Source organism: Vanessa cardui, chromosome 4 (genome assembly GCF_905220365.1).
Source record: "Vanessa cardui chromosome 4, ilVanCard2.1, whole genome shotgun sequence".
In the NCBI taxonomy this organism is placed as follows: domain Eukaryota; kingdom Metazoa; phylum Arthropoda; class Insecta; order Lepidoptera; family Nymphalidae; genus Vanessa; species Vanessa cardui.
This window is the reverse complement of record NC_061126.1, coordinates 15,481,768-15,508,228: the sequence shown is the minus strand read 5'-3', so window position 1 is coordinate 15,508,228 and position 26,461 is coordinate 15,481,768. Positions and strand designations below refer to the sequence as shown.

General features: G+C 32.6%; 1 protein-coding gene across 2 annotated transcripts; it reads right to left on the bottom strand.

Annotated features, from left to right (window-relative positions):
• Positions 1-4: 4 nt before the first annotated feature.
• Positions 5-25,961, bottom strand: LOC124544117 (monocarboxylate transporter 13-like). 2 transcript variants are annotated; one of them, XM_047122561.1, is made up of 9 exons: positions 25,600-25,961; positions 9,347-9,470; positions 8,304-8,447; positions 7,214-7,486; positions 6,554-6,710; positions 3,696-3,843; positions 3,266-3,410; positions 1,954-2,142; positions 5-1,310 (listed from the first exon to the last, which is right to left on the bottom strand). In XM_047122561.1, exons 1-9 carry the CDS (start codon positions 25,714-25,716, stop codon positions 1,189-1,191), a joined length of 1,419 nt encoding a protein of 472 aa, XP_046978517.1. In that variant the 5' UTR covers positions 25,717-25,961; the 3' UTR covers positions 5-1,188. The 2 variants fall into 2 exon arrangements, with proteins under 2 accessions (XP_046978517.1, XP_046978518.1); XM_047122562.1 differs by having other exon boundaries at positions 6,554-6,617.
• Between the last annotated feature and the right edge of the window lie 500 nt (positions 25,962-26,461).

Genomic DNA, 26,461 nt, shown 5'->3' with positions numbered 1-26,461 from the left:
TAAATAATTTATAAAATTGATCTATATATTTATTAAAAAACAGTGAATGATGAAATCAATCATCAGACGTTCACTCACTCGCTCCGTTTTTAAATTAGTGAAAATGTTTATTGAACATACATACATACATATTGACGTCATTATTATTATTATAATAATAATTAAAACAAAAATAATTATTTAAATAAAAGCATAGTCGGATTAATAGGAAAATAACTATGTACTTTTTGTAACCAAATAATTAACAAAATAATAAAATAATTGTGTTTCTCTTCAAACTTAAAATATAATACCGAATGATTATTTAAACAAATTTAAGGGAATTTTGCTTGTTTCGTTACCGTCACTTAATTTAAAATAACAAGGTTACAATCAGATAACTTAAGTTGTATATTTATCATTAAAGCTTTGACATATTTTTAGTAAACAATAAATTGTTTAAACAACAAAAATACAAAATTGTGTTAACATTTACGTTGGCTAAAACTTGGCTAAAAATGTTTCAAAATCGTAATATTTTTTGTAAACAAACGTATATCTAATTAAAATTAATCTTAACTCTAATATTATTTATTTATTTTAATTTTATAGGTGAAGTAAAGTGGTCGTAGAGTAAAAATAATACTATGATATGAAATTAATTAAATATAGTGAACTTGACCTCCGTTTAAATCCTTCGAAAAACTTTCCAAAGTTATAACGTTTTTTTGTATGTAATGAACGACAGAAAAAAATAATAAGTCCTAAAAATCATTTTAAAATAATTTAGAACATTCAATTGTGAAAGGTCGTATATCAAATAAGTATAGTAGTAACAAGAGCGTTAGTATTTTTATATAATGTCGTATTTGCTTTAAGGCATCATATAAAAATAGACAATAAATCAATCACGATTAATAGGAGTGATATTTTTGGGCTACTTAATTAAGTGTCTACAAATTATTAATTTCTGTAGAGATTTTACACTCAAGCATACAATGTTTAAGAAATATTGGCAGTAACGCTGTTTCAAGATGGCGGCTAACACTCACAAAACAATAACCTAACATAATTCAATGGTAAGAATCGATTATTTAAAATACGATAAACCAACCTCACTATTGATGTTACTCGTCTGGACTATTGTGCTTAGAATTATTTCGACATTTGAACATCCTTCAGACTTAGTCTACAACAATTAATATTAGTTTAGGAGCTATGCTTACGGCTAACAAAATATTCTACCGTCCAAAGCACTATACAAACTAGACAACAGAAACTCATCGCTAGAAAACAATTGACATAACTTCCCGTTGTTTCGTAAATTACACCTGGAAAAAAAAATAAGATTAGTCTCTATACCATCACGAACTTACTAAAGTACATAATTATATATGTATTTAAAGTGCTTTCATCTGGCAAAGCATAGCGCAAACTATGTTGATCACGCGAGGTTCCTTTGGCTGCGGACACTTTGAATATATAATTAAAGCCTCTTAAGCCTGAACGTAAATGTGCGTCACTGCGCACTTCTCGTAAATGGGCCGCGCCGCGCGTAATAGCTCTACTTACATATATGCTAATGTTGCTCATTTTTATTGCGTATTAACATCGTATCTTCTTTTATATAAAGAAAAATAAGTAGTTTTTATTGAAATTTTAAAATCTTGGCCGAAAAAGACTTCAGACTTCAGATTTCTAATTATTCGTCAATTGCTAATGGCCACAAAAAATAATCGGTTCATAAATGTCGGAGCTCTGTAGTTTAAAACAAATACAATCGAGCTCATAAAACCTCCATTTTTCTTCTGAATTCGGTTAAAAAGAAAGTTATTACAATACACTATTGTGAAGTCTGATTGAAAATCTGAAATGGGTGGTATTGCCTCGATATTGTGTGAAAACTGCTACTAGTTTTAACGCAAAGTAATTTTAAGTTTTGAAAATGGAACAGACTCGAATTACAACTCTTACCTATTAATGGATCAGCCATCAACATCAAGAATCCTGAAAACAGGATGTGCAGCGCCAAAGCAGCCGGGAAACGGTCTGGCGCCGCACTGACCAAGACCAGGGGGAACAGGACTTGTACTGAACACCTGACCAGGCCCGAAACGGCCGTTATCGCGATCACGAAGTTCAGATTGTCAGATGACACCAGAGCTGAAATAGGAGAAGATATTTGTATTAAGACAATTGTGTTTGTCAATGAACCGAGATTGCCTAGTGGTTAAAACGCGTGCTTAACCGATAATTGCGCGTTCAAACCCTGGCAAGCATCACTAAATATTCATGTGCTTAATTTATGTTTATAATTCACATCATGCTCGGCGGTCCAAGAAACATCGTGAGGAAACCTGCATGTGTCTAATTTCATTGAAATTCTGCCACATATGTATTCCACAAATCCGCATTGGAACAGCGTGATAGAATATCTTCCAAAAGTTCTCCTCAAAGAGAGAGGAGGCGTTAGCCGTGTTAGCAGTGGGAAATGTACAGGCTGTTGTTGTTGATTATTGTCATCAGGAACTTCTATTTCTACCTATTATCTGACTTTGTAGCTTTTTCATTCAACTTTATTTTCGGCCTCAGCCTTAGAAACTCCTTACACTTATCACCCGTTCACTCAGTCGAGTGGACTCATCATATCAGTGTTTCTCTTTCTTTATTGTCCACATCCACACTTCATGCAATATGACATTCACCTCTTTACATTAAATATCCATGTCATTATACTCGATTGAAAACAATTAATACTGAAGTATAATTTATATAAGAAATGAGCTAATGAACATTCTTTTGTTAACCAACGATTAGCATATGCACCGTCACAGGCATATATAAATAATCAACTTTTTTTTTATATAATTGTACTGATGAATCGCTTATAACTGTGTAACTTCTTTCACTCTAGTTTCGTCCATAGGGTCATTAAATTAAATCATTCACCTATAGATAAGAGATGATCTTTAGTAAAGCAAGTGACTGCCTCGTTCTAGGAAATATTCGAGTTAAAGTTAAAAAATTCTCAAGGATAGCTCGGTGTTTGGAAGTTAGGAGTGAAGTTTTCTTCGTACGTAACTGCGGGCGTGTCACTTTGCCGTATTCCCGGACTATACCATGTATTTTTTGAAAATAGATAACTGTACCTATGCATTGCGCATTTGTCTATTGCCTGTTCCCCTTTCCAAAATAACAATGAATTCGGTAGGCATTATCAATATCGTAAACATGACTTTATTTGCATCTGTAATATATTAATCGGTATAAGTTTAACGACACTTACCTACTCGTAGAACCATAGTCACACAAGTACCAGCGAAGAATAGTTTTTTACTATCTACATTATAAAAATATGTAAACACAGCTAAGCAGAATCTTGCCGCTAGATCAGCTATTGCCCCGATCATTACACACGTCGCTACTTGCATCTGTAAAAGTTGAATTAATATTAAAATACATATTGACACACATTAAATACATTCTAAGCACTAAATGCATCAATTTGTTACATTTCGCTACTGGGTATAGACCTCTGCGACGTTTCTTTATTTTTTTTTCTGGATAGGTGATCACTTACACTCTCCACAGATCTACTAACTACAGACGTTTGAACCGTCCGTGTTACACTTAACATAAGTCAAGATATATTCCTTGATTGTTGTCACATATATTAAAAAAAAATCAATATAATATATACATGTCTATCTGCTAACCTGTGAGTATCCGTATGAAAATAGCAACATTGGCTCCATAGCTAAGTATGTAACATCAGAGACAAAGGCGAACCCGAGCCCGATCAGGGTGCTCACAAAACGAGGATCCTTCAGTAAGTCCAATTCGACGTTCTCATATATTACTTTGCTAAAATATACACAATACCAATAAATTAATATTTCACGAAGAAAATATATACATTATTATCGTTTTTTTATGGTATAGGTTGGCGGACGAGCATACAAGACACCTGAGGGTAAGTGGTCACCATTACCTATAGACAATGACGCTGTAAGAAATATTAACTATTCCTTACATCGTCAATGTGCCACCAACCTTGGGAACTAAGATATTATGTCCCTTGTGCCTGTAGTTACACTGGCTCACTCACCCTTCATACCGAAACACAACAATAATGAGTATTGTTCTTTGGCGGTAGAATAACTGACGAGTGGGTGGTACCTACCCAGACGGGCTTGCACAAAGCTCTACCACTTGGTGGTAGAGCTAAATCAAAACTTCAAATGTTATCGATAATATCCAGTAAGTAGGAGTAAACATTTCAAAGTATATAAAATAAAAACTTATAGAAACGATCGCTTATTGATATACAAAGACGATTGAAGCATAGGACGACTTGAATTTAGCAAAGGACACTTAACTTCGTGGAATGTTCAAATATGTTAATTGATATATACTAACTAAAATATATAAATAAACAAGATTTAAATATATAAATATATATTTATATCTTGTCAATAAATGATTAACGATATTATAATATAAGGATCTATAATAATAATATTCGTGTAGGCTTAACGCAATGTTGAATCGTAAGCGTTACCGGTCCGGAATGTGGATTTTTTCCGAGAAGAACCGGCATGAATAAGATGGATACCGTTTTTTTTTTTAAATTATAAATACATAAATATCTATAAACTACATAGAGCTTTTTAATTTATAGGTACAAAAGATCCAGCAACTATTCAATCTACGAGTTATTTTTGTTTACTAATTTTAACAACAACTTTATATTTGTTCTTTGGGAGTTAACAAATATGAATTCTACGCTTTATTATTGTATTTTATACGTTTTATATATTGTAGTAACTAAAAAGCGTGTCTATATGTTTAACATAAGATTTAAATATATTCATAATATTGAATTAATTTAAGGATAAATGTCATATGATAAGATCAATCATGATGGCTTTTGTCAACGAAAAATTACTAGTCATTGACGAAGGCAATAATATTGTGGGCCTTCCCATTATATATTATATAAGGTTCGCTTTTATAATTTGGAGTTACCAACTGTCCTGTTTTTCCAAGACATGTCCTGGTAAAAGTTTTGTATGTCCTGGGACATTCTGAATAGTTGGTTACCTTGTATTTTTATATTCTCACGTGACTTTTGGAATCAATCTCAATTCACGTTCGATCGCGTGGACAGAACCCAAATATAATAATTACCATAACTTAAAATTCATAACATATTTGCACTACAAATTCTATTCGACTTAACTTGACACATTATTACTGTGTCCTGTTTTCAAACTAAATTGTCCATGTTTAATTAAATTAAATCATTTTTTTTAATTTGGGTAGAGCAATGCTATCATAATCCCAATGGACAGCAAACCGATACAACCAGAACTTCTTAATGTAGATGAGAGCATAAGAGGAGGAGAGTGTTAACTCTTCTTCAAAGCTTAAGGCTGCTTTGTATTTACCTGACCTTAGTTCTTAATTTAAGGGCCAAAATTTTATCTGTATTAACCAGAAACAAAAATGGCGCTCAACTTAATGAAGGGAAAGAAATTATAAGATTGGAGTAGGACGTTAATTGGATAAAAGCAAGTGAATGCAAAGGTGATGAAGATTATATGCAACGATTTGATATATTAGTTTCTTAACTCGTTTCAGTTCAGTTTCAGTTAGTTTCTTGCTAATTCTAGTCGGTAGAATCTAAATTCGGAACCGGTGGCAGCTTCTATTTTGACATTATTGAGGAACAATTTGATTTTAAACAAAAATGTTCAACTATCAAGCATCTGGTTTGTAAGTGGCCATTATAAATTATTCAATAGTTTATTTTATTTTGAATATTTTACGTATAAATGTAACAAATCGCACAGTTACTATGTTACGTAAATGTTATTTAAAAAGAATACAGAATATTAATATGAAAATCTCTAGCTTTTTAATTAATTCGAATAAATAGTTTAAAAATTTAAAAAACGTTTTGCGACGTATCAGAGCAAAGGCCTCATCTTGTCTCAAGGAGTAACCTTGTAGCTTATTGCACAACGTTGCTCCATTGCGGATTGATGGGGTAGCAGGTTTCTCCTTTAAACATTCCTTAAACCACTTTGTACATTACTTTCCATTACAGCAAGTTAAACATCTTTTTTTTTAACAACGTCGTAACTGTGCATATGGGCCACTTAATGGTAAGTGGTCAGCACCGGCCGTAGATATTGACACCATTACTGTTACTTTGGCCACTGAAACTCCCAACTTCAGCGGTAGCATATTTAGTGAGTAGCTGGTATCACCAAGTAAAACCAATCAGAATAGCTCGTCAGAGTTTGAATGTGTACATACACACATTGAGCCACCCCAGTTTTAAATATATCCTTATTCTTTCAAAGCCTTAAAGAAATCTTAACTTAATTTATTACAAACTCTGGTGCAACCTTGAATGATCTACATACTATTTGACGTGTAAGATTATACTAAAAAAAATTTATACAATATAAAATAATCATAATTGTATATTCATATAAATTAATGTCAAGTTCATTATAAATATTAAAGAGGAAAGTTTTCGTGAATTATTACGCAGGTCACTTACATTATGCTTTTTTGTATGGACTCATGACGACTAGTTGATTTAGTTCCGACGACATTGTCTTCACCTGGTAACATTTTTACAATAGATTCATCAAAAGCCTCCGATTTGTTGCATTTTATTTTAGACGAACGTTTGACATCAGATGTCGGTGACAGTTCTAGAAAGGTGAAATGGTTAAAATGAAGAGCAGACAAAACAACAACACAAAATGCACAAATAAAAAAAAACAACACACAATCAAACTAAACAAAAACGGAATCATTAACATTTTTTTTGTTGCTTTTCAATAAGTTTTTAATTATATAACGTTTGAAACTATTATCGACTGGTTTTTATATAGCAAACCAAAATCAGGTATATAAGGGGATATCCCGTATATTATAGCTTTATCTTTATATTTATTCAGTTAGGGGTGGTTGACCAAACATGCCTCCTGATAGTAAGTCATTACGAAAAAAAATACGGTATTTATCAAGGCATGAGATTAACGTGTCTCTTGACCTTTTAATCAGATTGACTTACTTACCCTTAAAACAGGGAAACAGCTCCACTAAGAACTGCTCGGAACTCTCATTTTGAAGTACTTGTCATAAATAAGCGTTATGGAAAAAACACTGGACGCAACAATAAGCGATGATATGATTCATGTAAAATTCTCACCTATTTCAGGACAATCAGCCGTCTTGATCATATGCCATTCCACAGGATGCATAACAATCATGGCGAATATTAAATGTAAGTCGACAGCCATGACCAGGGCCAAGGTCCACCTGAACCCGTACTCTGACAGAAGGTACGTCACAAGAATGGGGAAAGTTATCGACGCCATGCTACTCATTGTTTGATTTGCACTCATCATTGCAGTGCGTTTTTTCGTAAAATAGCAATTGAATGCCGTAAAACTGACAGGTATCATCACGCCGAAGCCTGCTCCTAAAAATATAACATATAATTTTAGTATAGAAGATAATCTCGTAATGAAGTTAAACCAATCCAAATCTTTTTCATCCTGCCCTTGTCCCAAATTAGGATCTTTCCTTCCATTCTCATTTATTATTCGTTATGTAATCGTCATGCTATAGGCATATTTTGCCGCGGAATAAGGTCTTGAGTATGGATGTGGATGGGTATAGAGAAAGGGGATGACCAAAGAATCGATGGATGGGTTGTGTAAAAGATATGGCCGGAAAAAAAATCACTTGTGAGATGACGTCAGAGATGTATGGAAGAAGAAGTGAAGTAGGATAAGAGCAGGATGATAATGATCTAATCGTTCACATCCCTCCACACACTCCAGCAATGTCTTCTTAGGTTATGGTGCTCTTTTCGTCCACAACTTTACGCTCATCACTTGTTAAGTTATGTGTCTTAGCCACCCTTTCCATTTCTGTCACCCACATATCCGTAACAATTGATAGTAAATTAAATATTGACATTAAAAAGTTACAATGTTTCATGCTTAATTGATGTATAACGGTTGAGGAAATCTTACCAGTCCAAGCCAAAGATATTGAAACAATCTAACTCTTAAACCTCAATAGAACAGCTCCATTGTTTTTATTAAAGGCCATAATTGGAAATATTATGAAACAATAAACTTATTATTTTAAAAACCAACGTAACCAACCGTTGATTATATTCAAACTCAACGCTTTTCTAGTTATACATATACCCAATATTGTTTGAAGAAAATCGTCAAATAACACAAATACTCAAATAAAGACATATTTGATTACAATCAAATAGATACCTCGTATGACTCCAAACGTAAACACGAGTTGATAAGTTCTTTGAACAAATATAGTTAATATATCCCCTAACACGAACAGGCCAGCACCAACCAAGCCGACTTGACGAAAAGAATACTTCTTCAAGGCTATTCCGCTCAGGAATCCTAAAAATAAATTGACATTACTTAATATTGCATCAGATTTCAAGTTTATTGATGGACAAATTAAAAATATAGGAATCAGTTGCATGTTTTCGTGATTAGGTATTAACAGGTTATAAGTTGATGTAACAATTCAGTCTAGACATCGAAATACTTGAACTACTAGGATTGCTTACAGTGTAGCCAGTCCTGGGTTCACAGTGCGGGTGAGGCCTTATTAAATTTTTTTTTTATTTTATATTCTATTTTATTCTATATAAGTATGCAGTTTAGACACTCCTGTGCCTTGGAATTAATATCCCATTGGATTTGCAGCGCAGGAATAAGGCCATATTACAACCGGATTGTGATTCATTTCGAAATAATCGCATTATATTTATTCATATAAACATACAAGGCTATTTGTCAGCGATCGAAGCCGTGCAGTAATACGTAATTCACATAAAACGAAGATGACATTTCACCTTACTCGGAAATTGGACTTGGCTCTGTTTCCATTTGAATATCGGTCAAATCAATGAGCGGGACAGCTGAATCGAAACGTCATTGACAATCATAAATAAGACTTCACATTTAGATTAACGGCTTAAAACGAAATGAGTGTAGTCTCCGTCAATTAGTCTTGGTAACACGAGCCTTGAAATTTGACGTTTGACCTGATTTTATTAATTTCTCGGAATTAACTCTCCGCTTCAATAATTAAAACGATCTGATTGATAACGGAATCCACTTATCAAGACATGTTTTAATAAAACCTTTAAAACAGTGCGGCACCCGTACAACGTATGTTTTCAATTACAGTTTTATTAATTAAATATAAGCTTTTACTTAAATACATTTTGATTGAGTTAAGTGTTCGATTTACATGAAAGGCTAATCGAAAATAAGTGTTGATTAATTACCTGCAATCGATAACGCCCCGTTATAAACACCAATGACAAGCGGAAGACCGCTGGCACCATCCTGCTCAAGGAAGAAATTGTTGAACAAAATACCGAACGCGTTGGATGATCCAAAGCCGAGCATCTGCAAAAAAATATACGGATGTTTACTAAAACTTGTTCCATCGTAAAATATATATTTATAATGACTATATAATAGACCAAAAAAAACATTTATCTCGTTATAACTAACAGAACAATTTGTTTCATTATTTTCCGCTAATCGAACAAAAACGTAATTCAATTGAAATTGGTTACAATTATTTTTTTAAATTATTAATGAATGAAATGATTTAATCTCTTATCTTTTTGCCGGTGTCATTAATTAAATAGTCTCATTTTTCTTATTGTTGAAGCTGAATAAATCGCCGTTTAACCTTATTAGTTAAATGGTTTAATTAATCAGAAAAACTAATTCTTTCATATTAATATTTATCACGGAATTGTTTTCGTTTCTAGTATTTATTTAAACAAATTATTATTCAAATAAATTTAGGTCACTTTATTTTGTAGTGCACATAAATAATGCAAAATGTTATTAAAAACTATAATAGTACTTTCAGTTGTACTCAATTATAACATTAAAATAATATTAGGTCGAGAAATAAACTGTCAATGTGTAGCCTGTTAGAAGTTTCTGATAAAAGACCATTCTTTGAATAAGATTTAAGTATTCCTTCTTAAGCTCTAATGTATATTTTTTGCTAGCTGTGCCCGCGACATCATACGCCTTTGAATTTAAGAAAAACGTTATTGGTGTAGCCTAAATTACTACTTATTACACCCGCTCATTGAAATTCCAGACAAAATCGGTCCAGCCGTTCCAGAGATTAGTCGCACAAACAGTCTGTCTGACTGAGAGAGACAAAAATTGTAATAAAAAAAAAATTATTTTAGTATGTCACTTAATTAAATAACTCGATTTAAAAAGTTACCTTATACAGTATAGTAAAAGTAAGTAAGTTTTAAATCCTGCTGGGATTTTGCCTCCTTTTGCTATTGAGAAAGCTTAGAACTCATTCCAAAATGAAGTGAGATGTTAGCTGCTACCTCTATTTATTTAAATATTAATCAACTAGCAACCCGCCCAGGCTTTACCCGTGCAAAGCTAATACTACATACAATATGACTTTCCACAACATTCATTCTTTACGTTTACTACAAGGTTCATAGATTTTCAGTCATTAGACAATACAAACCGTTATTTCCCTATCCATATTGATCTATATGAAACGCACCATGTATTTAACTTACTTAATTGTATATGGATTAATTCTGTGTTGCTTACTCAGTAAAGTAACAGCCTGTAAATTTCCCACTGCTGAGATGAGGCCTCCTCTTCCATTAAGGAGAGACTAACCACTGGGCCATCTCAGCTCTTTGATGTTGCTTACTTATGACATGACATTTATTTATGACATCACATTAGGAACTTCTAAAATGATTAGTGTTTATTTACTTTATTACGCTTATAATACATATAAAACAAAAAAACCGCATCAAAATTCGTTGGTTTTTTATAAAAAAAAGTTAAAGATCTAAGCATATTCAGACAGACAGACAGCGGTAAGCGACTTTTATTCAATGTTATTATAAAAAAACTATGCGTTTAAGCAAAACTTGTCTAATATTTATTGTAATTCTGTTTCATTTACGAGACTCGGAAAGAGCAACTTCTTACTTAATTTTTTTGTAAACTCATTTAAACCCACATAATCCTATGATGATATTCTGTTTATTGCGTTGTAAGATTTATTTTATTGATTGCGTAATAATTTCTGTAATTACGAAAAATAGATTCCCATTCTCGGTACAAACAACTATTTAGTTGTGTGATGTAATCGATTGTGTTATGTTTTGTTTTATAAGGAAAGGATTATTGTAACACTATTTATTACAATTAAAGATGGGGTATTATTTAAACGAGAGAATATAATTTCAATGTACAGTCAGGGTAACAAAAGGTTCGTCACCTTAAGATCTATTTTCGTGTGCTCAGTATAAGCGATAATCTGCTTTACCGATCGAGAAAATATGGCGCTGACAGGCATATTTTGACAATTCAGTAGAAGATATCATGTCTAATGTGAATTTTTGAATAGGTTTCTTTTTGATATAAAACTAGACGTAGTCCAAAGATGTTACACTATTTTAAACCAAGTTATTATACTATGTAAGTTTAATTTTACATGCAGTTGTCAGTTTAGTGCATTAGTTTCTAATGGTACTAAGAGTTTACAATTTGATAATAAATATAAAGGAATGAATTTGAAAACTGACGAAGGTTTTCGTACTCTGACTGTACAATATGTTGAATATGGCATACAGGACTACTAGTGGAAGGGTTTGTGCATTCTGGGTAGGTACCACGCAATCGTCATGAATTCTACCGCCATGCAGCAATTCTTATTGTTGTATTCTAGTATAAAATGTGAGTGAGCCAATGTACCTTCAGGCACAAGGGAGACATTAGTTCACAAGTTTGGTTTTGACAATGTAAGGAATGGTTAGTATTGATTATAGAGCCAGTGTTTATGGATATTGGTGGCAGCTTTCTAGTATCAGGTGACAGTCCACCAATCGGCATCGTAATAAAAAACTAGTTGAATATTTAGAGTGACAACAAACTGTGTCGTAGATCGCAACTTGAAATTACCCTAATTATGCAAAACGAGCTGTATGATACACATTCTTTTGCGAACAATTATATTCTCACTTTTTTTTCACAATGGAAATATTCAGAAAATTTCCATTCCAATCATCCCGGCTCTATAGTGAAAGCCAGTTTATATGGAATTCTTGAACAATAAAAACCACTGTAATGGATTTGGAGAGAAAACGAGATCGTATTGACACAACGCATATCCCTAATGCTGTCCTTCACTGCTGGCTGAGCGGATCTCATCTCAGGGAGCGAAGGTAATTTTGCACCCCCTACGCGGTAGTTGTAAGCGATAGTAAAATGCCATCTGAATTTTCATCTAACCTATTGGTTGGGTTAGTTATATTTATTTTTTTATATTTTTATTAAATGCTTTATTGAACACCATGTATATATAAATATAATTATGGGACAAAAGGCAGACTTAATGCCTGAAGGCATTCTCTGCCAGTCAACCTTTAGGCTAATCAGAAAAGCATGAAGGCGGTGATTAATAAATAAATAGCAATATATGGATATACCTAATTTTGTAACAAATTCTAGCACTCAGTAATATTTGCACCTACTTAAGTGTTTAATTTGCTTACTTAAACTTTTGATTGCCAGGTTAGTTAATTGATTGCTCTTATATCGTTGCAAGATAAGCAGCAACACTAAACTTTTAAGCACTTAACATTTTAATTAACCTTCAAAAAACTTAATTATACATGTCTAAAAAAGTAAGTTAGGCATTAATGACAAAGTTAAGAGTCTTATGTTCTTCTGTTTGGAAAAGTAATATTTTCTGTTATAGAACAGGTCTTATTCGTAACAAAAAATAGGGTCAAACTATTTCATTTGCATAGATATTAGTACAAACATCATCTTCCTGCCCTTATCCCAATATTATTTGGGGTCGGCGCAGCATGTCTTCTCCTTCCATACTTCTCTGTCAGACGTCATCTCACAAGTAACATTCTTTCTATATCGTCTTTCACACAATCCATCCATCGTTTCCTTGGTCGTCCTCTACCTCTATATCCGTCCACATCCATGCTCAAGGCTTTTCACACAAAACTTTTTCTTTTTTAGTACAAACATAAAGAAAATTCAATTAATTTGAAAACGAGTTCTGATACATTACATCTAGTATCGCGGAATATACACAAAGTTTTCTAATTCATAGTCAGTGTCAATGTTAAGGCAAAGTCACACTTCCGTCACGTCATTATGTATAAAAAATTAAAACGGCTGAGATATTATTTGCATACAAATAAACAAATGTACAACATCACATTATATAAAATCACAATCCTGTTTTTATCTTTGTATAATCTCCTAAGCTGATTTAGCTAGATTATTTACATAAGATTGAATAAACATTTGCATAAGATAACATTATAATACTAAAAGCAGTTATTAACACTAACAATAATTAATGAATAACAAAATTACTGAAGAGAAGGCTTCATGCACTATTTGTGGCCTCGACTGCCAAATTCGAAGGAACTGAAAAGAAACTGATTTCTATCGTCGAAAATGCAGAGGTCATTGCATGTAATTTTCTTCTCATAAGTCAAAGTCAAAAATCTTTATTAAAAATAGAAGTGATTACACTTTCTTATTGATAGTCAATAGAAAAATCTACCACCGGTTCGGAATTTAACACCTCAGACATGAGAAGAACCGGCGAAAGAAACTCAGCTATTATATATTTCCGAATACTAAATAAATAAAAATTTTAACAAAAAGAAAACCCAACTTCAATCAAAACACCTTTTAAAACAAATGAATATGCACTAAAAAGTAATAAAAATAATTGCGTATTCAACACATTTTTTAGAGTAAAATGAAATGAAAAATATTAAACTACCTACTTAAAAGTCGATTCAAGATTATATAACGTAGTTATAGTTATTGTTATATTTGGAGCCGGTTTCAGCCACGGGCACGCTCTTCAACAATCAATCAACAACCTCTTGATTGCCCAGTATATTGTCACACATATACAAAATTTGATTAAAGATAGTAAGAAAATCAGCCCTATATCGCACCCTAACTGTGAGCCGTTCGCTTTCTGTCTCTATTTCTCTATATCCTTAAAACTACGCAACGGATTTCGATGCGGTTTTTTTTATATAGATAGTGTTATTCAAGGGGAAGGTTTATGTATATAATACATACAATATAGTAAAGAAACACTGACAATTTTAAAAGTTTACAATGTAATATCGGAAATAAACAAATTCTGTAGTATATTTTGTATCAGTATTGCACCCGTGCGAAGCCGGGGCGGGTTGCTAGTTGATTATAATATTCGACTATGACAATTACATGAACATAACCACGTTCCGGAAAGTGATTCAAATAGCCAAGTAATCCATAAATAAAAGATTCGGCCAGGTATAGCTAACGTGCTCCTCAGAATTGGTCCTTTCCCTTCCGTTCCGTTACTTTGTCATGGATCCAGTGCTCAGAACATTACCAAACTTTCACTAAACTACCCTTGATGCACATCCTTTTTAATAAAAAAAGAATCATCAAAATTGGTTGGCACAATTTTGAGTTATTCACCTATTTATCGCGCACATACATAATGCAAATTTAAGACTTAAATCGTTTTCATAGGAATATCATCATCCGGACAGGATACAATTAAAATGAAATCACACGGGAAGTACTACCTTTTAAACAAAAAAAAATCAAAATCGGTCCATCCAGTGAAAAATTATAAGGTAAAAAACAAAAAACATACAGCCGAATCGATAACCTCCACCTTTTTGAAGTCGGTTGAAAAGACTATTTTGTAAAACGATTAAGATAAAAAATCTATTTTGTATTAAGATTTAGATAAAAAAGTGTAAGGCTGTTGTAATTATACGTCAATAATCATTAAAAAAAAATAAAAATAATTAAACAAAATCTAAATTTGTCTCAATGACATTTCTTAATATATCAATTATAAAAGCAAAACGTTCTCTTAAGTATTTTTATACCGATTGACAGTCATTTAATTTATATTAAGATTGCAAGACACTGTAACATTTACACTAATTTTAGAAAAGATGTAAATTAATAAACCAGTTAAGTGAGCTACTGTGATTATTTATTTTAGATAAGGAATTAAATAATTGTGCAACGAGCGCACAGTCCATACATTATATTCAAATATAATATTTGACCATCGAATGATTTCCGAACCGAAATGGTTAAGCTGTTATAACACGCTCACTGCATTTTAGTATGCTTCGTACTTTCTTATGTCGCAAAATTTATTGCTTACTCAGCTGTAAAAGAAAATTTTGAGAAGAAACTTGCTTTGTTAGATAAAATATGGCATACACTTGTGTACCCATAAATTGTATTTGAACTGCTTGAAATAAAAGCAAAACCAACTGCTAATAATGGTACAAGAGCTTTGCCAAGTGATGGGACAGCCAGTGAACGAGAATTACGGACAAGGAACATGACATCTGTAAACGTAGTTGGCATATTAAAATGGCATAGGAATGTTTCTTTGTATTTGTTGCCCGTGCCAGTCTTTGTGGGAGAAAATGACCGCTAGTGCTATTAGTGCTAGTGCTACCTAGTGCTATTAGAAAAAGTAAGTCAAACGGCACACGAACGAGACCAATAATGTGGTAAGTATGTGAATTTTTGAATGGATGAATCAATCACGCCAAACGCGAACAAATCTAAATGTAATTTTGCACAGAAATATATTATACCTCTGAACAAATGTACATAAAACCTTTGTAAGCGAAGCCGCAGGTATAAACAGCCGTTAGTTATATAATAATAATCTAGCTAAATGTGTATAAAATATAAATAGAACAATTTGAACTGTTTTTGTTGTTTCAATAATTAGTTTTTTGTACAGAGGTGACTCGTTATGATGAGTACCTTATTGGGTATAGCCATTAATAAATGTCTAAGAAAACTGGACATTACATATTTCGTAGAAAAACAACAAAATGCGGAAGCTTTATATAAACGAATACTTAAAGGTAAATGTAAAGTTATGTATATTTAATACGTATATAATATTTCATACTCAACGTGCGTAATTAAAATTGTTATCAAATGATACATCGTCGCAAAAAAACGCGTTGTTGATCATTCAGAAGTGATCAACAGGTCGTTTTTTGCGCTATGACACTTAGAAGGCCCTTTAAGTAACTTAAAAATAGCACCATATTACCATACAGATAACATACATCGGCTTAAAGAAATTACAAGGCATATTTTTTTTGGTTTATGAACTTGAAAATAAATAAGAGATTAAATGGTCAATAGTAACAAGTTTTTGTTTATCTTGATGGTAGGGCTTTGTGCAAGCCCGTCTGGGTAGGAGGTACCACCCACTCATCAAAAATTCTACTGCCAAACAACAGTACTTAGTATTGTTGTGTTCCGGTTTGAATGATGAATGAGCCAGTGTAACTTCAGGCACAAGGGACATACCACTTTAGTTCCCAAGGTTAGTTGCGCATTGGCTATGTAAGGAATGGTTAATATTTCTAACCGCGCCAATGTGCATGGGTGGTGGTGACCACTAAACATCAGTAGCCCATATGCTCGTCCGCAAACCTATAGTACGGCATAGGTTCTGTACGTAAACGAGAGACGCTAGGGTGACTCGGGCGCGGAATTTATTCCCAAACATAGATTGCCACTTGATGCGGACCAACGCGCCTTTAACAACCCTAGTAAACAATTAAATTGACGACCTCCATGGTCGAGTGGTGTGTGCACCGGTTTTCATGGGTACGCCACTCCGAGGTCCCGGGTTCGATTCCCGGCTGAGTAGATGTAGATTACCATTAGTTTTCTATGTTGTCTTAGGTCTGGGTGTTTGTGGTACCGTCGTTACATCTGATTTCCATAACACAAGTGCTTCAGCTACTTACATTGAGATCAGAGTAATGTATGTGATGTTGGCTCATATTTAATCAGTATAATTAACGTTTCGAGCGTAATAGGATTTTTGACACCTAAAATATATTATACGATTAAGTTATATTATGGAGTATTTAACAAATACTAGAGCACTATATGCTCATGTATTTGTAAAACTAATTATAATAATAATATTCAAAAATCAACGGCAAAATATGCTGTTTTAAGCCTGTGACTAAATGAAACCTTCTGTTTATCTCGCTTTTTTTATTAATTTTGCAAAATAAAAAAAAATGTACAGAATAATTACTTTTTATATTATAATCGAATTATTGTTAAAATATTTAATTAACGAATCTGCATCGTAAAGTATCAAAAGCGTCCTTGCAAAGCGAATGTATCGTATATTATATATACTATCACGCTACTTCACTTAATGTTGCTGAATATACAAATTATCGATATCATGACATATATATAGTATATACCAAGAGCTCTCCTTTCGTTTCTTGTGACCATATTTACACTGCCTTCAGCTTTCAAACTGGAGCAAAAGAATACCAGATAATAAATCCGTAAATCTCGATTTCGAATTGGAAGATTCACGTGTTGAACCACTGGGTCATCTTGGCTAAATTAAGTTAGAATAAAGTAATTACCACATTACCATAAGAAGCCAAAATAAGATTAGTGAATTCGACCTTAACAGCTCCAAAGTGGATTATTTAACTGTTTTAGTCGGCTTAACCCAATTATTGCGTATTCCCCGTAACTGTATCACACTTCTCAATTTACATTTTTAAATAGAATTTGTGGAATAGTAACGAACGTGAAAGTAAAAAATATATATCATTACATAGTATAAAACAAAAACTCGCTACCGTCTATGCTTAGATCTTTAAAATTACGCAACGGATTTTGATGAGCTTTTTTTCAATAGATAGAGTGATTCGAGAGGAAGGATTTTGTATACGATACATAGACAATATAGTATAAACACTAATAATTTTAGTAGTTTCTGATGTGATATCATAAATGAACAAATCTTTTGTAGTGTTTTTATATTTGTATTTCACCCGTATGTAGCTTTGGCGTTCTGCTGGTTTTTAACATAACAGGTAGATTCATGAATCGATTGTCTGAAATATTCTAATAATTTCTTGTTCAAACGTTTAAGCATTTGATTAGATAGACATTGCTTGTATTATCAATGTATTGAATGTACCTGGTGCTTCACGCCTATTGGTTAGGTGCCACCCTCTCATCATCTAGTCAATTGCTAAACAGTTTTATACTTAATATCTCTGATTCTAACAGACAAGCAGGATAATTCAGTTCCCTAGGTGGGTGGCGCTTTGCCTATATAAGGAATGCTTAGTATTAGTTCCATCGTTAATGTCGCCAATTACTATTAACTGTTAAGGGGTCGTTGGGCCATTTCGCCATTTTTGTTTGTCGTTTGGAGAGTATACTTCTTGTTTGGTGTCTTTTCAATTTGGTTATTTCTTCAAAAAAAATTTTTGATGTGATTTTGATATCAGTTGTTAAAACGCCGAAATGTACATACATACATATAGGACATAGATACACTCATAGATGGTTTTAGTTAATATACATATTTGGATTTATGGTCATGTACCTAACATGATTAATATTTGTTAATCAATAATGACATTTTCAAGTGCAAGGCTAACGTAACTCACGCCTTCTTAGCATTCATAAAAGAAAGGTAACAATATTACGACCAATTTAACACGACTACACTTGAATTATAAATGCATGAACGTGTATCTCAATATTAATTGGTTTTAAATTATAAATTAGACTCGACGGAACCGGTTATCTTGAACGCGAATTTATTACTTATATTTTACAATGTGAATTATCATGATGGTCACTTTATGAAAACACTTACAACCTTTTTAGTAACCATCAACGATTACAAAAAGGGTAGCAATGATTCGCGTTCTTTATTCAAATGTGACATTAGTAATGACAGAAAGAGACAGATATATGTTATAATTCCCGTTTTATAAACGTTTATTAGTATCAAGAAACAATTGATAAATTATAAGGCGGAAAAGATCGTAAATTGAATTGAACTCATTTTTCCTAAGGAATTTAGAGGTTATTTGAAAAAAAACTTGATATTAAGAACTAAATTATCATTATTGTCCTAATTTGTGAATCAAAAATATGGATTCTTTTTTAAATTATACAACAGCGAGGTAGGAACTAGTTTACAAAGAAATAAATAATGAAGACAACTAAATTGGCATTCCACGTTCGTTATTTTAATTATAAACCGTCGTACACACCGGCCTGATAACACGAGATAATGTTTAATTACATAATTCTGTAAATATTACACAATGACATTACGAAACGGTTATACGATACTCGGGAGAAAAAAAATCTGAACAACGCGTCATTGTATATCACAAAATATTTATAACTAGTTATATTGAAATGTTGTGAAGGTCGTTTACAATGCCACGCATTCAATTTATGTCAATTAATTTGATATAAACTATATTATATATATGTTACTGTGAAGTGAGCTTTATATTAGGATAGGTCGATGACCGTGTACTTGTACCGGCTAACTAATATTGCTAAGGACATCGCAAGACATCGGTGAAATGGATGAGTCGTTATGATCGAGCAAATTGTGAAACGATCGATTCGGTTTCGCTAATATCTGATGTCGGATTAATCTTAAATTATTTGTATTGAAGAATTGATAAAACGATTGAAAGACATTTTTTTTATTAATAGCGGCAATCAATAACGCCTTGTACAGTTTTATGCCTTGGGAACAATCGGTCGGAACAATTTTATATTTTACGAAGTTTCACAGTTCGTTTTTATGTACTTATAATGTACACTAATTAATGTATTATGCATTGTAAATTACTTTTTACAAGAATACATTCTCATGAACTCTCTGATTCGAAGTAAAATGAGTAAATAATAAGCTATTTGTTCCTATATGAACATGTTACATGAATCGGAATTGGAATTATCAGATCATATCACTTTTCAACTTTTCAATCGTCAATTGATAATATTAAACATGCTCATTTTCATAAAATACAGAGATTTTGTTAATAGTAACGTATTTTTGTTATAATAATATTATCCTTCCGACGCTACTTCAATTACAACAAATCTAGAAGATATGAACTCCACACACGATGCACCGGGTTGCAAATCATTTTATTTAATAAAATTTTATGGGTTTTGAAGTCATCAACTGGCTATCAGGAGCGTTATAAGTTATAACACCAAAGAGGTTTGATACTATTTTTTACAGAATATGTTACCTAACGTAATAACAGATGAACTAACTTCCGGCATAGTAACACTATGTTCTGTGCTTGTGGGAACGTAGCCTTCGGCGAACATATCAAATAGCTATAGTAAGTTGATATATTTGCACAATGTTATGTTAAAAAATATTATTTCTTAGACACTTTGTTTTATTATTTATTGAAATGTATTAATCTAATAGGTTATTCGATTTTATACAAAGTACAGAAGCTTTTTTTTGGTATTTGATGATGTAATAAAAAAGATTGGACCTTTCGATGACGATATTAAGGACAGGTGTTTTCCTTTTTTTATACAGATTAATTGTACGTTATGTTATCTTTATATTTGAAAATATAGTTATATGTGTCTTTCGTTAATTTTTATATCGCATTTAGTATAAGTTAAAATTCTAAGTTCGTGCAGATTTTCGGTACTCAGATGACGAACATATCTACGTATGTTAAGTACTAATATGGCGCCATATGTTGACTAAATGTAATAATGATAATATTTAAAATGATGAACTTTTTAGATACCACATCCGGAGACGAGAATCTTATCAACGAATCCGAATGTACACCACTAAATTTCATTTGCTTAATTCATCTCATCTTGGCGATAAAAGCAATAATCGCGAGGAAACCTGCATGCGTCTATATAAATCCGCATGGAAACAGCGTTGTTGAGTATACTCCAAAGCTTCTAAACCCTTAGCCGAAAAGTGGGACAAAACGAACAATATAACTTAACTTTTACTTTTAACATCAATAAGTTTATGCAAACATATAATATGTTTTTTTTTTGTAATATATCGTTTTGAATAATACAATCACATCATTAAATGCCATTATTATTTATTTATTATATTCATATCAAAGTGAGCGACCTTGGCGTGCATACCTGTTCGTGACATGGATGTACATTTCAAATATTCAAACTTTTATCTATAAATAAATGAAAAGTTAATATTATGAAATATTGAAAATACTAACGAATCCTTATAAATGGGGCACTTTTGTCTCGTCAAATTGCAAGATTATGTTAAATATATTACCGCCGCTAGATCGTATACGGCAATACGGCATATATAAATCGAAAAGATTAGGTATGAAACTCAATACCAGAAATCAGTCCAGTTACGTTGATGATTTGCAAGCAGATCAGAGGCAACTCAGTCGATACGTCAAGCATAATAAAACAGATAATATACATCGCGAAACATTCAAGCTAAAAGTTTGCACTCATCATCGAAACTATAATACCGGTTTGTAAGAAATATTTACAATTCCTTGCATCGCTGATGTTTAGCTTTGGGTACTAAGCTGTTATTTCCCTTGGTCTGTAACACTGGTTCACTCATCCTTAGAACCAAAACACAGCTTAATGATATCAGGTGAATGGGTGGTACATACCCCGGGCTGCATTATTTGGGCTTTGAACAAGTCATTCATTTATCAAGATTAAGTATAGAACTTCAAGCTTCAACCCTTGTGATAAAAAAGTAGGTGTACGAGTAAAAATTCTGGCAAATTCCATTAACATTTAGGTGATGAGATGCACTTGCGTAACAGACATACAAGTCTAATAGGGAGGGAATTAGTTAAAAAAAAAAACTCGTAACTACATCGTGTTTGACGCGTTTCGCGAGCTCCTCGCATCGGTCACGTGTTAAAAAAAACATGTTCTACAATAAATTACAATATAATTATACAACAATTTCAAATGACACGGGTCAGCGGTAAGTTCGGTGCGAAATGAAGTTTCACTGAATGCAGTCGCCTAATATATGATTCATTCATCTTGAAAATAGCGCGAAGCACCTGCGCTGTAAGTTAAATAAACTGTAACTACATCTGAATTAAACTTGCTATCGTCTACTGGGCAGCACTTGTGCTGATACGGTGACGGTGGCGCAACCGGAGCCGCGTCGCTCGATCGCGCACGTGACTTCGAACTTTTGCAAATCGAATACATTACGAATATTCATATAAAATATCTTAGAAAATATATCATCGGTTTTGGTTTCAGATGCGAAGGCTGCATAGTATAAAACAAAGTCGCTTTCTCTGTCCCCATATCCCTATACTATGCTTAAATCTTTATAACCACGTAACGGATTCTGATGTTATTTTATTCATAGATAGAGTGATTCGAGAAGAAGGTTTTTATATATACATGGACAATTTAGTAAAGGAACCCTGATAATTTTAGAAGATTCCACTGTGATGTCATATCATTGCACCCGTGCGAAGCCGGGGCGGGTTGCTAGTAGTAGTATAAGACCTTTTAGAGTGAAGCAGCTTATTTTCAAAAAAACGCAAACGACATTCGTTGCATTTATAGGGTTCCGTGTGACGAACGGAATCTTTGTAACATTACTTTTTAATATTCTTATCTGATAATTTATCTTATCTGTCCGTCTGTTACAGCATATTTACTCCGGATCTACGAGAACGTCAATTGTGCATGAGAAGGAAAAAATTGAAACTTAATCATGAATATTTCACTATGATAATCCAATTCTGATTTGAGCTCGATTTTAGTAAATTGGGAAAAACTGGACACTTTTCAAAAAGCCTTAGCATTTACTTCCTGTGTAATAACTCCCAACATTTAAGAGGGCCCTCTCCATACGAGTCCGCCTCGCATCGTACTTAACCGGTTTTTTTAAATGTATTTATATCTGACTTTGAAAAGGAAATCTTGAAGATGTTTCTAGAGAATTGTTGAATCTTAAGTCACGATTGTAATTATTATTACGTCACAAGTGTGTACGAGAATATCCATTGATATGACATGCACCCATTAAACTTTAAGGCAATGACCGTCGTGTAATGATTGCTGGCCATATTGACAGTCGTTAATCGCTAGTTGAACGGACGCGAAAATAAATCCGACAACATTCGTCTAAGGAAATAGTCAATGAGATAGTTTAAAAAATGAAATCAACGGCTAAAATGCATATTTATGATTATGTGAACAAAGTAATTGGTAACAAATTAGGTACCTCTGCTACTTTCATTGCTATGACAAAGACGACAATCACGCTCAATAATTAATAGCAATTGCGCGCGTTGACTATCGACATCAAAAGTGCATATAACGTATTTTCTACTCTTAGTAATATGTTGAAAACTGCCATCTACTATGTATATTTTACACAGAATAGACTAGCAGCTTTAAAAGTATAGTTTGAGCACAACGTAAACGCAATTTCGATTCCATTATTCTTGTAATCAGATCAAGACGCTAATCCGACAGATGCAAGGAATGTTCAGGCGCAATTACAACGGCTTTTCAAGGTACATGTATAAACACTACCAAGTTTCAAGTCTTTGAGAGTGACTTCTCATCGATCCAAGGTTCAAAATCAGCTCATAGGCAACCAAATCAAAGATTTATCAAATCAATAATCATACATATGAAAGTGATTGACAACTATGATCAACCACGGACCATGACTTAAAACAACCTTTCTGAAGCTTTTATTGCACTTCTCAGTAATGTTATAAATCAACAAAATAAACATTGGTATGTCCTTATATAAGTACAGTAAAATAATTGAAGCGTTAGCTAACAATAATGTAATACTCGAAGGCTATTCATGGCGTCGCGCGACGCTATTCAATCATTATTATGTGAGTATGTTCAAGCAACAAGTACGCTGTCCCGGTGTTTTATTTTCGTCGGGCGGCGTCGGGTCTCGACCCACCACGATGGAAACGCTTCCTCAAAAATCAGAAAACGAGATAAACTCTTGCCAAAAACTTTAAACCTTTTAAAAATCAATTTAATTTACGTCACCGATTATTTAAACTTTTCCCCAAGGGAGACGAAGCCTTAACCCATCTGTGGGATATTTATTAAGCTACTTTTTAATATTTCAACCGCGAATTGTAATTTCAAGTAGAGCTATAATCGAAGCTAACCCATTTAATATTTAGGGATGCATACCGCAAAACGATTTTAAACAATAGAGATGTCTCCAATTAAATATAATATGCCTTCGGATAATACGTTTACCTTTGTCTATTGACATTAGAACCACTCACCAGTAAGTTGTGGTAACCTTAATCTTCAGAATAAGGCGATTTGTTTACAACTGCCGGTAGGCAGTGACACTTATGACGGGGTTTCTTCATAAAACATACCCTTTTGTGTATCAATGTTATTTGTTTTTTGCCTTAAATCATGTTTTAATTTTAATAACTACCAAACCAATTGTACGACTACAGATTAAGAGTGTTCGTGTTCAAACATCAACTTAATCCCCTATTAGAACTTTAATATATCATATCTAATATTGAACAATAACATGTATTAAGTTCATATTATCTCTATTAACGATTGAAAAAAGTAATATTATTATAGAAAAAAAAGCAATAAATATGTAATTTATATAATCCTCCTGTTGAAAATAGAGATTAATTATAAGTTTTTTTTTTTTAATTAAATCCATTTGATCCACTGATTTACATATATTCAGTACTAATGTCAACGCCCGATACGCATATACATAATATGTTATATACTAACTCATAGTATATTAATATACAACGGAATCGTGAGAAATTAATCCAACAGGTTATATTATTATCTTGCTCTTAGATCTGTTGTTGTAAGATTTACGACATGCTGAATAGACTTATTATAATAAATGAAATGTCCCTTTATTATAACGATCTCAAAAAAATAATGGACCAATTTTGATGGAACTTAAATATATTTCATGTAGGCTGCATCGCATTACATAAACCTTACTGAAAGTAGGGCAAAGATAATTCCCTCCGGACGAAGCCGCAAGAAACAGATAGTACTTTAGATATTGAAAAACCCTTTACATGAACAATTCGTTTTATAACTATAGAGACAAACTTCATTTATAATTAAGTGTTTATGAATGGACAGTTAAAAAACACGCCAAGATGTTGTTATCACAAACAAAAAAAAAATAATGTGGCTTGTAAAGGTTACGGACTTTTAACTTGATAGAAAAAACTAATATACATTATTAATAAAACCTATAAAATCTTAAATTTACAACTAAAACTACCAAACCGATTTTTAATAATGCTTTCACTATTAGAAAGCTAGTTTATCCAGAAGTAACGTAAGCTACATGATATTTCAGTATTTAATTATTTATGTATGTGTGTATTTTGTATAGTCGAAATGAACTGCACGCACACTGCACGGGCAAAGTTGCGTGCACAACTAGTAAAAATAATAATCGTTTATAAAAAACACATCGTTCGTAGGTTAGATATGAAAAGTAATGAATTATTTTGATTCGTATGATATATTATTTTTTTTTTTTATAAATAATAACATTTTGATTAGCGAAAACTTGAATACTCACGAAAGTAAATCCGACTCCGATGCAAACAATATAGCCCCACCCGCCATCCGGGGGGATTTCGGTTTTCTTATTGTTCCTTAAGTTATTTCCCTCAAGATGTGCGAACGCCTCATCCATTTTTAATAAATAATCTTTCAATAATTCACTTCACAAATAAAAATATTATATATTTTCAATAATTAACTGACTATGCTCATATTTGGTAAACGTGATTATAACAAAAATTTCATTGATTATATACGTAGTTTTAGGTTATTGGAAAGTTGCATTTTGCCCGCCAGGCTTGCAGACAACCCGAGCGCGTCAGAGCTAGCCTCCTTCTGTCCTCTGTAGTCTCGAGTCTACACCGTGAGATGCGGAATGAGGCAGTTAGGCGGATTTTTTATACCGAAGAAATTTAATTCGGCGTCTGTAACGAGACTTCTGTATTATTCATAATTTGGATTGACGACGGACTTAGAATTATCAATTAGATTTTTTTTAAATTTTCTAACGATTAAAAGTAATAAATTAAAAAAAAAACTATTTCTTTATTTAAAATTTATAACAACATAGGATTAGATAAAATTATTTTATTCCGTTTCGCATTTATAAATGAACAAGCTGAACCTACAACTTTACCCGCGCGAAATTTATATAACATAAATTTTCACCCCTCGTTTTTCCCTCTTAGGGGTGGAGTTTCGTACAATTACTTTTAGCGCATGTCTACACCCCCACAAGGAACTTACCTGTCAAATTTCAAGTTTGTAGGTATTATACTTTTTGAGATTTCGTAGTTAATCAATAAGTGGTACAGATAAAATTTGATTGTAACGTATAAATTACATATTTGTGCTTAAGTAAGTATTAATTTTCCGCT

Excerpts from the sequence above, each read along its gene's own strand:
- LOC124544117 (XM_047122561.1), bottom strand. The coding sequence starts at position 25,716 with ATGGATGAGGCGTTCGCACATCTTGAGGGAAATAACTTAAGGAACAAT. Across the intron at positions 3,411-3,695 it reads TTTCATACGGATACTCACAG|ATGCAAGTAGCGACGTGTGT; the intron begins GTTAGCAGATAG and ends CAACTTTTACAG. Across the intron at positions 1,311-1,953 it reads GATGGCTGATCCATTAATAG|GTGTAATTTACGAAACAACG; the intron begins GTAAGAGTTGTA and ends TTTTTTTTCCAG.